This window comes from Populus trichocarpa, chromosome 4, assembly GCF_000002775.5.
Source record: "Populus trichocarpa isolate Nisqually-1 chromosome 4, P.trichocarpa_v4.1, whole genome shotgun sequence".
Classification (NCBI taxonomy): Eukaryota; Viridiplantae; Streptophyta; class Magnoliopsida; order Malpighiales; family Salicaceae; genus Populus; species Populus trichocarpa.
In genome coordinates this window covers 22965458-22977726 of record NC_037288.2, presented here as the reverse complement: position 1 = coordinate 22977726, position 12269 = coordinate 22965458, and the positions used below count along the sequence as shown (strand labels likewise).

Genomic DNA, 12269 nt, shown 5'->3' with positions numbered 1-12269 from the left:
TTTTTTTTAAATATTTTTAAAATATAAAAGCAGGATAGTATATAAAAAGTCAGAAAACATGGCGTGGAGCATCATCAACAGCCGGTCATTGCAGCTGTCAAACGTGGCTGGTCAAATGCTAATTATTGAGAGGCCTGGCTTTCCATGCTAAAAAACAGAGTATATTTTTTGTACAACATCCATGTATAAATTAGTAAATCACTCATATTAATTTCAATGGATTTATATGATGATTAAAAGAATATATTTATTTTTAGATTTAAATATTGAAGTCAGCATTAAATTTCTTTCATTAAATCCATCTTAGTACATTAATTAAATAACATCGACATTATTTCTTTCTTATGTTATACATTAAATTAGAACCCTACCTACAATATTCGTATGGCACATGAGATGATTTTTATATTAAAAATTAATTTAAAATTTTATTTATAATACAACATGGATCATAGTTTTTAAACCCAGCCCGGTCTAAGGTCCGGGTTTCGGGTTTTGACCGGGTCGGCCGGGTCAATTTTTATTTAAAAAAATATTCAAAACGGCGTCGTTTTAGTAAAAAAAGTCAACGGGTTGCAACCGGGTTTTTGACTGGGTTTTGCCAGGTCAACCGGGTCACCGGTCAACCTGCCGGGTCGGCCGGGTCACACCGAGTCATGACTTTTTCTATTTTTTCATCAATCCCGCTCGATTCCAGTCCTGGATCGACCTACCGGGCCGAACCAGGTTTTAAAACTATGGCATGGATAGATACACTTGTTGACGTATATTTATACAAACATATACGAGATGATTTTTTTAAAATAAAAAAGGGACAATCATGCATTATTAATTATTATACATGAGAACGAAAAATAATGGAGGAGTCAGAGTGTATAACATAAAGTATGTATGGATATAAAATATAATTATCATAGATACAGTCTCCCTCTAAATTAAAAAATAAAGAGATTATAATCATATTATAAATTATACATGCATACATCGAAGTGTCATGCACCCAAATAATAATGAAATAATAATAATAATAATAATAAAATAAAGAGAGAAGGAGCAGCAGAAGATAATATATTGAGGTCAGAATCAGAAGGGAGAAGAGGCTGTTGAACATTGTCAGGTAACTGTCAAACAATCAATATTTTTTTTTTTAAAAGGAAATCGAAAATCGAAAACCCATAAACCCAAAATCACTAATTAATATACTTTGAGTAAAAAGCACTACTTATTATATTAATAAATATTTGTTTCATCAATCAATCGAAGAACATTTTTTTTTTTGTTTTTACTTCCACTTGGAGTCTGAAATGCAAGAAGTTTCCTCTCTCCTGAAGCATTTCCAGGTTAGTATGATCATTATTTGTTGAGTCTTTGATTTATTATATCATGATCTGTGTTGAATCTGTTGAAGAGTTGGTGTAATTATGGTTTAATCAAATGTTTTTTTTTTCGGGTTTTTTGAGGTACAATTTTGGGTCTAGATCTGAGTATTCTTGTCCAAGTTTGTTTCAGTGTTTGATGTTTTTCCTTTTCATCTTCTTAGCGTCGTTTAAATTGTGGGTTTTGTTTTTTATTGCTAGATCACGACAAGAAACATTGATTTCCAGTTAAAGTTACAATCTTTGAGTTTTTGTTGGTTCATAGTTTTGATAGAAGCAGAGTAATTTCAAGCAACTGGGCTGTTTTTATTTGTGGTGCTGCATATAATTCTGGGTTGATTTTATCGTTTAAGTAGTTGTAGCATGGATATTGAGCATTTATTTGATGGGATTTATGCAGTTTCAAGCTTACATAAAGAACCCTCGATTGCTTTTATTGGTTATGTTAACTTTTCAAGTTGTTTGTAGATTATATGATGTGAAATTTAGCGTGAATAATTATTTGAGTTGATTGATAAATTATGTATGTGAAATTAACTCTCCTCTAGCATCTTTTTTTTTTTTTTTAATGTTTAGTTTCCGTGTCTGACTTGTAATTTTGTAATTCTATTAGGAAGATAAGTGCTTGGATTGGGTGGATTGCAGACCTGCAAAGTGTCATGAGGGTAGGAAATACTAGCAAGTGCAATACTTGTTGCGTGTACTCATGTCGTCTGCCAGCTTAGGAAATGGGGGAGTTGGAAGTTCCAGGTCCGTTAATGGTTTCAAAAGTTCGTCTAGTTCTGTGGATTGGCTGGGCAGGGAGATGCTTGAGATGAGATTGAGGGACAAGGTGGACCATGACGAGGACAGAGTAAGTTGCCATGTTGTAGAAGATTCTGTTTTAAATTATTCTGAGTTGTCCCTTTTCTGTTGTTGTTAGATATCAAATGACTGGCTTCTTCCTTTGAGTATCTTCTGTAATTGAAACACTGGCAAATTGTTTGCGTGGTGATTTGATCTTCATGTGGGAGGTTCACTCATTCTAGAAACCAATGCTCAATTTCCATAATCGATTGAGCTTACCTGGCTTCACTAATGTTTTCTGTATCTACTGAAGTCCTCCTTTCTCTTCCATTGCAGGATAGTGAACCCGATATAATTGATGGTGTGGGTGCAGAAGCAGGGCATGTTATCAGGACCACTATTGGTGGTCGAAATGGTCAATCTAGGCAGGTTGGAAACTTATTAATGCAGTACAGAAACCTCATTCTGTATATGATCCTAGTTGATGAAAATTTTACATCTAAGTAACTTCTGCTTTGTTTGGGTTGACAGACTATCAGTTATATAGCAGAACATGTGGTTGGAACTGGTTCCTTTGGTGTTGTTGTTCAAGTAAGTATAGCTGTACATTGAATTGATTGCTCCCTGTTTTCTATTAAATTACATTTTTTAAAAAACTTTATCTGAACTACTTTTGGCAGGCGAAATGTAGGGAAACTGGAGAGATTGTTGCCATCAAGAAAGTTCTCCAAGACAAACGCTACAAGAACAGGGAGTTACAGATTATGCAAATGCTGGATCATCCAAATATCGTTGCCCTTAAACACAGCTTCTTTTCTACTACAGACAAGGAAGAGCTCTACCTAAATCTTGTTCTTGAATACGTTCCTGACACTGTTAATCGTATTGCTAGGAACTACAGCAGGAACAGCCAACGAATGCCTTTAATATATGTTAAACTCTACACCTACCAGGTAAAATAGCAATTTGGCTTGTTCCTTCTTATGTCCTATTTTGGCTAGTTCGCAATTTGGCTAGTTCCTTCTTATGTCCTATTTTGGCATCTTACCTTTTTAGTCTCTAGTTTATGACTATTTTCAGTCCCATGTATCTTGCTTTCATGAATTGAGTGGGGGGAATAAAGCAATCGTACTCTTACAAACAGTGATTTGAATTCAATCCACAAGGGTTAGCACAAGTGGTTAAAGACTTGCCCTAGGATATGGGGAGGTTCCAGGTTCAAGTCTTACCTTCGGATATCTTGTGATTTTCTAGTTCTTGTGGGCTACCAAGCATGAGGCCTGTTTCCAAAACATCAAGGTGGATGTATCCCAATCCCACTGCTTGTGAAATATAAAAAAGAAATAAAAAAAGTTATAGGAATTCTGTAGAAACTAGAGGTTTTTTTTTTTTTTTTTTCTAACTACGGTATTTGAAAGGTGCAAGGGATTTTCTGGTGCCATCTTAGACATGCTCAAAACATGTAATTTGAACTGATGAAATGCTACATCTTGCCAAGTGGCTATATGGTGGGAAGTGGTGTTAACTAAAAGCTACTCTTTTCTCATAATTTCATTGCTTTTATTTTTGTGACAATGTTCTTACTATTTTATATACTGGAGATTAAGATGTCAACCCAATTTTTGTTCTTCCATGTTAGGTTAAGGTCTAAACCTTTCTTCATACCTTGTCATTCTTCATGTTGGATGGTGTTTGCAAAATTGTATGTAAAGGGCTTATAGCTGGCAGGTGGCTTGATGAATGATACGGTGGCTTATTGCTGGCCACTGATATGTTATGAATGACATGGTTTATGGTGGTGCTTTTGGAAGGTTAAATGATCTAATCACCAATTTCAGAAATAGGGTTGAGTTCTCAGGATGCAGGTTAATATTAGGGTTTAGTTTGGTTTGAGAGAGTAAGAAGAGAAATAAAGGGAAAAAGTGAGTTTTGGAATTCCATTTCAGGTTTATGAGAATCAGGTACTGACCGCTGACCGCTGTTCTGTTACACATGGCTAGGCTAGAAAGAGGTATGGAGATGCATGGCTCTTCAGTAATTTGTCTCTTTCTAACACTGAGGGTAAAGTCCTTGGTACAGGCAAATGATCTACTGATTAGCGACTTCTTTCTGGATTTTTGTAATAGCTGGAATGATCAAAATTCTCCTACTAGTGGCTATTTTATGATATAAGATGATTATCTCTGAATTTTGGAGCAATTCTTCCTAGGTCACAAGATCCTCCTGCCTAGTGGCATTAAGGGATGCCATTAAAATCATTTACCTGTTTTATTCTAATTTTTGGTTTGCTAGGAGAAAGTCAAGACCAGCATTTTGAAGCCCTCAATTACAGTCAATTTACCTTTAACTTCGAATTCGTTATAAACTGCCAGTGTTATCTGTGTGCATACACTTGTATATGAGATATTTTGAAACTTTAAGACAAAAGCAGCTGAGAAACTGAAATGGAACTGATGAACGCTACCTTTACTTGGCTGCAAAGTTTCAAACCTTCATCTAACATGTTGATTGTAAAGCCATGTTGGCATAATTCCTGTTGTTGACAAGAGCTGAGAAAATTTCTGAAGCACAGCCTGCCAATAACATGAAACTTTTTAAAATGCAAGACTTAATCCTGACATCAAAGCCTAGGTGTTTATGGAGATAGAACACAGCTTCTGTGTTAATCTTGACACTGTCTGCTTGGCATGAGTTGTCAAGCAACTCATCACCCTGCGCTTTGTTTTGTTGTTTTTAATTTTTTTTGTCTCCCTGGGAGTGGAGAGGTGGTAAGGGAACGGTGCTTCATCAGAGAGAGGACTACATGACACAGATGGACAAGCAAATTTTTCTAGGAGCGAATAATTTTGGGTTCAACCATTAGTTATGTTTTCCACTTATAAAATGGTTTGCATTATCATATCTATCATAGCATCCTATATGCTAGTGCTAAATTACTACAGCTGTATGATGAAAACACCAAAAAGTAGTGTAGGTCATCCATAGATTAAATATGCTAAAGTTACCAAGGCTTAAATCCTGGTAAATGGTAATGTGTGTATAAATCTTCACCAATTCTTATTGTGTTTTTCCTCTTCCTTTTTCGAGTGCAGATATGTCGGGCACTTGCCTATATACACAATTGCATTGGTATTTGTCACCGTGACATCAAGCCTCAAAACTTATTGGTAAGATGTTCTGTTTAAGGATTTAGGTTTTGTTTGGTGAAACCCATGTGCATGTAGAATGAGATTTATATGTATAAGTAACATCTAGTATGCAAATTAGTGGTTGCCTAGCCAATTCAGTTACACACATGGTGGTCCATGTTTTCATGATTGATGTAACATTTTGATGGGAAAATTCCTTTTCAAAATATGTATTGAGAACTGAATAGTTTAAAATTTATAAACAACTAAACTTTCCTATACTCTGTATATGTATAGATGCCGTGTGGCTTTTCTGGAACAAATTGAAGAAATATATGAAAAAACCTTTCTTTATTGGTGGCCAAGAGCTTGCAGTTTAAGTTGTTTAGCACAGCTCACTTTTAGTTGCATCTAGTTGTGGTCAATGTGGCTTAAACAGGATAGGGTCATCCTCATTTTATGCCAACTCATAATTTGTATTTGCTTTGATTTTGATTGGATAGAAGTAGTTTTTCTATTTGATACTGGCATTCATTTCATAATTATTCAAATGTCTCCCTTTTCTGTTAGTTTTAATAGTAAATTGTCCATTGCTTAGGTGAATCCATCCACACATCAGCTGAAACTATGTGATTTTGGGAGTGCTAAAGTGCTGGTAAGCTTTCATACAACAGTGAATATTTATGCTTGCCTCTCCTTCCTCCTTTGCTTGAGCTTGTTTCCTTTGTCATTTTAACAGGTGAAAGGTGAGCCAAATGTCTCATACATCTGTTCAAGATACTATCGTGCTCCAGAACTGATATTTGGTGCTACCGAGTACACAACTGCTATTGATATATGGTCTACTGGTTGTGTGATGGCTGAGTTGCTACTTGGGCAGGTAGGTTTATACTCTGCTTACTATAGTTGTTACCATTTCCCTTTATTTCTTCAGATTAATTGATTCTTTCTGACTTACTGTACAGCCTTTGTTTCCTGGTGAAAGTGGAGTTGACCAACTAGTTGAGATCATTAAGGTAGACAAAGCTATTGATTCTCACATGTTTTTTCAGAATATCTTTCCTCTTAAGATGTGATTGCTGAATTAGATTTAACTAGTTCCCTTTGCTGAACAAGGCAGCCCAAGTTTTATAATGGCACAAAAGTGAAGCTCAATGTTTTGGAACGGGGAAGATACTTATTGGACTATTTTTTCTTAAATCCCATTACCCTGGAAAGAATTCAATTCTGAAAATCTTTTCTAGATGACTATATTGGATAGGAAATGGGTAAATGTTGAAGAATGACATTGGATTTTGTAATCTTAGCTTATTGTCTCGGTTGCCAATTTGTGGCAAACAGAAACATCAAAGAGCTAGAAGAAAAACTTCAATTTTATAGAAACATACAATTTATTCGGAGATTAAGAATGGAATTGAAGACAGAAAACTTACGTTTCTCACATGCCTTCATTTGTGTTTCTGATTGCACTAAGTTGAAATTGTCAACTCCCAAGAAGAAAGTCAATTTTATAGAAACATACAATTTAAACTTCGGAGATTAAGAATGGAATTGAAGACAGAAAACTTACCTTTCTCACATGCCTTCATTTGTGTTTCTGATTGCACTAAGTTGAAAATGTCAACTCCCAAGAAGAAAGTGCTAACAATTCCATGTTTTTTCAGGTTCTGGGAACACCAACCAGGGAGGAGATAAAGTGCATGAACCCAAACTATACAGAATTTAAGTTCCCACAGATAAAGCCTCATCCATGGCACAAAGTATGCATTATTCCTCCTCTATACTGATTTTAATGAGTTGCTCATTAGTTTATAAATTTGGCTAGCTTAGTTAAGCAAATTTTCTATCTTTGATACATATAGAACCCAACAAATGAGTAAGCTTGTGGAATTACTTTGGGCTAGCTAACTTGGGTTGTGGTGATCTTGAGAAGCAGTAAATTGTATATAGTTAATATACCATTAGTTTAAATTTCTTTTGTTGGGAAAGGCGTGATTTAACTGTCACAGAAGTCTTAGAATCTCACATGTTATCTTTAGATGATTCATTTAAGAGCTACATATTCTTTTAGCATATAAGTTCAAACCTTTGATACTGCATCCATGCTATGGCTGTATGAATATCTCCTCTTTGGAGGCCAACTGATCTAATGGCAGGTCAGGATACAAACCTAATCCCCCTTTATAGTCAACCACTGATAATTTTGTGGAAGTCATCACAGACAGTCTTTTAATTCTTTCTTCTTCTGTTCTTTTTTTTTTACAGAAATTGTTTTGAGAATTAGTCTGGAAGAGTCGAGTTTAGAGTGTAACTTATTTATGATTTACATTAGTTTCAGAAAATTTAGTATCTTCTAGTGTTTTTTTCATGGTGATTTGCTTGGCTTTGTTTTTATGGTGGCCATACAGCTGCTATGGGAAAAAGAAGTCCTCTGTTACTTTTCTCTCTCCCAACATCAGTTTTTACCTTTGTTAAAATGTCACTGCAGGGTATAGTAGTAATTTTAAATACAGTAGTTGCCACAAGGTGGCCCAAAAGTTACTGAGCAAGCCCGGGTAGCCACTAGATTTTAAGAAAGTGGGACATAGGTTGGTTGGTATGAAATCACTTAATTATATAGTAGAAAGTGACAGGATTATAGTTCTCTCTTAGTAGGCAGGCTCTATATCAATTGTCACAGGGTCAACTTTCTCGTCAAAATTTTCAGCCCCTATGTGGCAGTCTAGTCCTGCTAGACTTGGCCCTTTCGCCCACCGATTCACTCGTGTTTGCCTACAACTAATTTGTCCCACAAACCCAAAAGGTTTCCCACGCTCTTTCAATGTTGTAAATAAACGGAATACACAAATGAATATGAACAACATAATGCATAAACTCAAACATGGCAGATTACAGGAAAACTCCCAACCTTTTATTAACTCTCAACAAAAGGAATACACAATGTCCATCTTGTGTGCTATGCACATTCTGATTGCATGCTACAGTAATATTTACAGCCTACATATTACAAAACATAGTGGAAGTTACAATAGGAAACTGTCCCTAAGTTCCAGCACCATTCAAGACACATGTCCCTCTGTTCTGGCCATTTCTCCCCACACAAGAAACTGCTGAAAATTGCCACCAACTGTCCCAAACTGCCATAACTCCCTTGGCTTGCCCCCCACAAACCAACTGCCCAACTGTCAACACCCATGCTGCCAGTCCTACTGTGTCTCAGCATGCCTTGGACTGTCCGCTGTCCAAGTCTCCACTCTTGTCAGCCCACTGTGCCAATAAGCCAATGCTGCCAAATCGCTGCTGCAACCCTACAAAGTTGTTTCATGGTGAAGAACTTCCACTGATTCAGTGGCAGTATGTGCAGAATACTTTTTTGGGTGTCATACTAGCAGGATAGTTGTGGCTTTGATCCTATTCTACTTGGTGGCATGGAGTGAGAGATGAGAGTAACTGAAATACGAAAATAATCATCCAAACTTTGAAATAAATAACTCAAATTGTAGTCTTTGAAACTAAAATTTGTGAATGCATTCAATAACAAGTCAAATGATGCACATAATCATATCTTAAACAATAAAAGTCTCTTGCAAGTCCAAAACATGGGAAAATAAATCTCATCTGTGGCCATTATGAGAAAATACAAGAATGGTGTGCTATCCAAATTATATCTTTATATGTCTAAGGTACCAAAACAGCTTAGAATATTGTTTATCAATTCACGTTCTTTTATGTTCTTTCTTAACAAAAAAACAAATGAATTAAGTACAAATTTGAGACTTATAGTTAGATTTTAATGCAGTACATGGGAAATTAGGTTATTATTACTAGTGGAATTTTCTTAACCTATTGACTCGAGAGAGTGTAGAGCAGCTAGTGGAATTATCTTGTCTAATTGGCTGAGAATGAGAGAGGAGACATAAATGTGAACTAGAGTTAATGATGTTTCTGGCTTCTATTCTACATCTTTTTTTTGGTTTCAGTTGGCTGAAAATTTGCAGTATAATATAGTGGTTACTACATTCAAGTCTTTTCTCTCTCTTAAAGATGGATTCCATATTGTTAAAACTAATAAAGGGTCCTCCAAGTCACTGTCCATGTTTTCATCCTGGGCAAGCTGTTCCTGCTCTAGTTGCTTAAATCTTGGAAATGTTTGCAGCTAAACATAGAAAATTTAGTAAAAATCTCAAAGCATCCTATCTACATGTAATGTCCTTTCATAAGAGATTAACACGCTGCCAAAACATATATTAGTTGCTCAACTTTCTTCTCAGATAGACTGTTCTTTTGTTGAACGGTCTTATCATATCTGAATGCCTGCATCTTGATGCATCTCCTATCTTTAACACTAGCTTCTTGTATCGGCACTGCGATTGCAAGCATTAGTAATCAATATTTTCTGTTACAAGAATTCATTTTACTATTGAGATCTTGTCTGATATTCTCATTCACCAGGTCTTCCAAAAGCGTTTACCCCCAGAAGCGGTAGACCTCGTCTGTAGGTTTTTCCAGTACTCTCCTAATTTGCGATGCACTGCTGTAAGTTTATCATGTTTTTAAGTTGTTTGCTCGAGTGATGAGCTTCATTTATTAATCAATTTGGTTTGTTGTTTGGTGGTACTGCAGTTGGAAGCCTGTGTTCACCCTTTCTTTGATGAATTGAGAGATCCAACTACCCGCCTCCCAAATGGTCGCCCTCTTCCTCCACTATTTAATTTTAAATCCCAGGGTAAGTTTCCTTCAGTGCATCATGGTGCTGCTATGTTTATTTGGAGACATATTCAAGAAGCTAAACCTAGTCCTTGAATGAACGTCTTCCAACTTCCACAACAGCTTTCCTTGCCACAAAAAAAAGTAGCCTCAATTTTGTGGTTTTCTCACCTGAATTCTATTTGGAATTGTTTTTCACTTTGTTCTGCCTCAGTTTTCTTGCCACTGATAATTTATAAATCTGTTTCGTTTCGGCAGAGCTCTCAGGCATACCGACCGATATTGTCAACAGGCTCATTCCAGAGTATGCTCGTAAACAGAACTTATTCATGGCGTTGCACACCTAGGAATTGTTGCAGGAACCTTGTTCTACTCATCTTACATGCCGTTGTCTTGTATCAAAACTTGTAAAAATTTCCTCCTCTGATCATCCTCTACCTGATATGAGAAAGAGTGCTGCGAAAGGAGTTGGGATAAATTGTGAAACCTGAGGCTTTAAAGTTTGCTTGTTGGTGAAGGTGTATTTTTGTTGTTACTTGAAGACAACTGTAACTCGTGATGTATATTTATGGTATGCCCATCATTATAGCTTGTCATTTACTTAGAATTAATTTGTTTTGCAGGTGTATTATTTTGGTAATTAATATATCTACAAATATATAATATATTTTATTTAAATTATTGATGAGTGGATAAATGGATAAATAATGAATTAAAATGTTTCAAGTTTGACAATTTACAGTTAAATTAGTTAATTTGTATTTGTATATGTAATTTTAATTTAAATTCATGTGAAAAGGACTGCTTAAAATAAAAAAAAAAAGATTGGTTTATAATAATATAATAATATGATGTTTAATAAATTGTTTTTAATAATTATCGTTCTTGAAAGAGTTTGGAAAGATATTTCAATTTATGTCCCTTTTATATGGTTCAGAAATTAAGAGCTTTAGTATATTGTATTCATAACAGTAAAGAAATTAAAATCGGTACTACTATTATTTGAGTTAATTAAGATTTAGTCTCTATAGTTTAACAAAATTAAATAAATTAGTCTATAGGGTATAAAAATTATGAAACAATCCCTGATCAGTTGATTATAGTTAATATAGCCTTGTTTTTTTTTTTTTTTTTTTTTTATCCCCAAACAAATATCTTCTTTTCTCACCAATTTTTATATCCTATCAGCTTTTTTTTTCCTTTTTATAAATCTTAAAATAAAAAAATCACAATGAATTGGAATAAAAAAGAAATGGACGAAAACTATATTAAAAACACTTAAACAAAGACATTTTATTTGTATTAAACAAAAACTATGCTAAAGCTTTGTTATGTTGTACAAATAGCATCCCTAGCCTTGATAGGTTCAGCTATTTTATCACTAAGCTTCCTAGCTTCTTACTAAAAGTGTTCACATTAATGTTTGCAAGTACATGTCACCTTCATCTTGCAAGAGTTGCATCATATTATTTACTAATAATTTCTTGTATTGATTGTGGAAATATTTTATATGTATTTTGAATGTTTATTTCTCTATTTATTTTGGGTAAAATCTCACTTACTTGTTATTGATAATAAAATTATTGATGTGGCGTGTATAAGAGCAGCTCTATCCATTATCGTTGCAGGGGTTATTATGCTTGAACGAGAAAAAAATAGAATTTATATATAGCAGCTAAAAGAAAATTCTATATGGCTACATCGACTTGGAAGAGAACGTTAAAGTGCAATTTACTTATATTGAAAATGATGGTTCATATGAAGAAATTTCAAAAGAATAAGATATTTTTCTCTAGTGCATAAAAAAGGCAACACATGAAGAGAAACCATATTCATAAGATGATGATGATGTTGAAAAGTTATCTGGAAAAGTTAGAGAGGTAGCATTTACATTTCAAAACCTAAGGTTTTGATGAGAGTACTCTTGGTGATGCTTTTAATAATTTAGTCCAAAATAAAGTGTTCGCAAAAATATTTATGGAATAAAATGTTACGTTGATAAAAATTTGGGTTCAAAATTTCATAAATCAACACTAGTATAAGTCTATCTGCTAAGATGATTTTACTAGGATAAAAGAATCAATGTTTTTTATTTAACAAGTATATTTATGTTTGTTATTTAGTGAAAAATATTTATGTTTCTTAATTTGAATTTATATATATGGCTATGACATCAAGACTTAATATTTATGCATAACCATGTTTGATGTAAAGTGTTTATATTATTTACATAAGCTTAAAGTGTTTAATATATATATATATATATATATAT

General features: G+C 34.4%; 1 protein-coding gene across 2 annotated transcripts; it reads left to right on the top strand.

Moving 5' to 3' along the window:
- Positions 1-963: 963 nt before the first annotated feature.
- LOC18098332 (shaggy-related protein kinase kappa) lies at positions 964-10608 on the top strand. Of its 2 annotated transcripts, none has more exons than XM_024599743.2 (13): positions 964-1117; positions 1990-2229; positions 2499-2591; positions 2694-2753; positions 2843-3115; positions 5255-5329; positions 5889-5945; positions 6030-6170; positions 6256-6306; positions 6955-7050; positions 9743-9826; positions 9914-10016; positions 10256-10608. In XM_024599743.2, exons 2-13 carry the CDS (start codon positions 2083-2085, stop codon positions 10342-10344), a joined length of 1269 nt encoding a protein of 422 aa, XP_024455511.1. In that variant the 5' UTR covers positions 964-1117; positions 1990-2082; the 3' UTR covers positions 10345-10608. The 2 variants fall into 2 exon arrangements, with proteins under 2 accessions (XP_024455511.1, XP_006385048.1); XM_006384986.3 differs by having other exon boundaries at positions 1068-1340.
- The last annotated feature ends 1661 nt before the right edge of the window (positions 10609-12269 follow it).

Bases quoted from the DNA above. Each gene is read 5' to 3' on its own strand.
- LOC18098332 (XM_024599743.2), top strand. From the start codon at position 2,083: ATGTCGTCTGCCAGCTTAGGAAATGGGGGAGTTGGAAGTTCCAGGTCC. The intron at 2,754-2,842 runs GTAAGTATAGCT...TACTTTTGGCAG, and splicing joins CCTTTGGTGTTGTTGTTCAA to GCGAAATGTAGGGAAACTGG. The intron at 5,946-6,029 runs GTAAGCTTTCAT...TCATTTTAACAG, and splicing joins TTGGGAGTGCTAAAGTGCTG to GTGAAAGGTGAGCCAAATGT.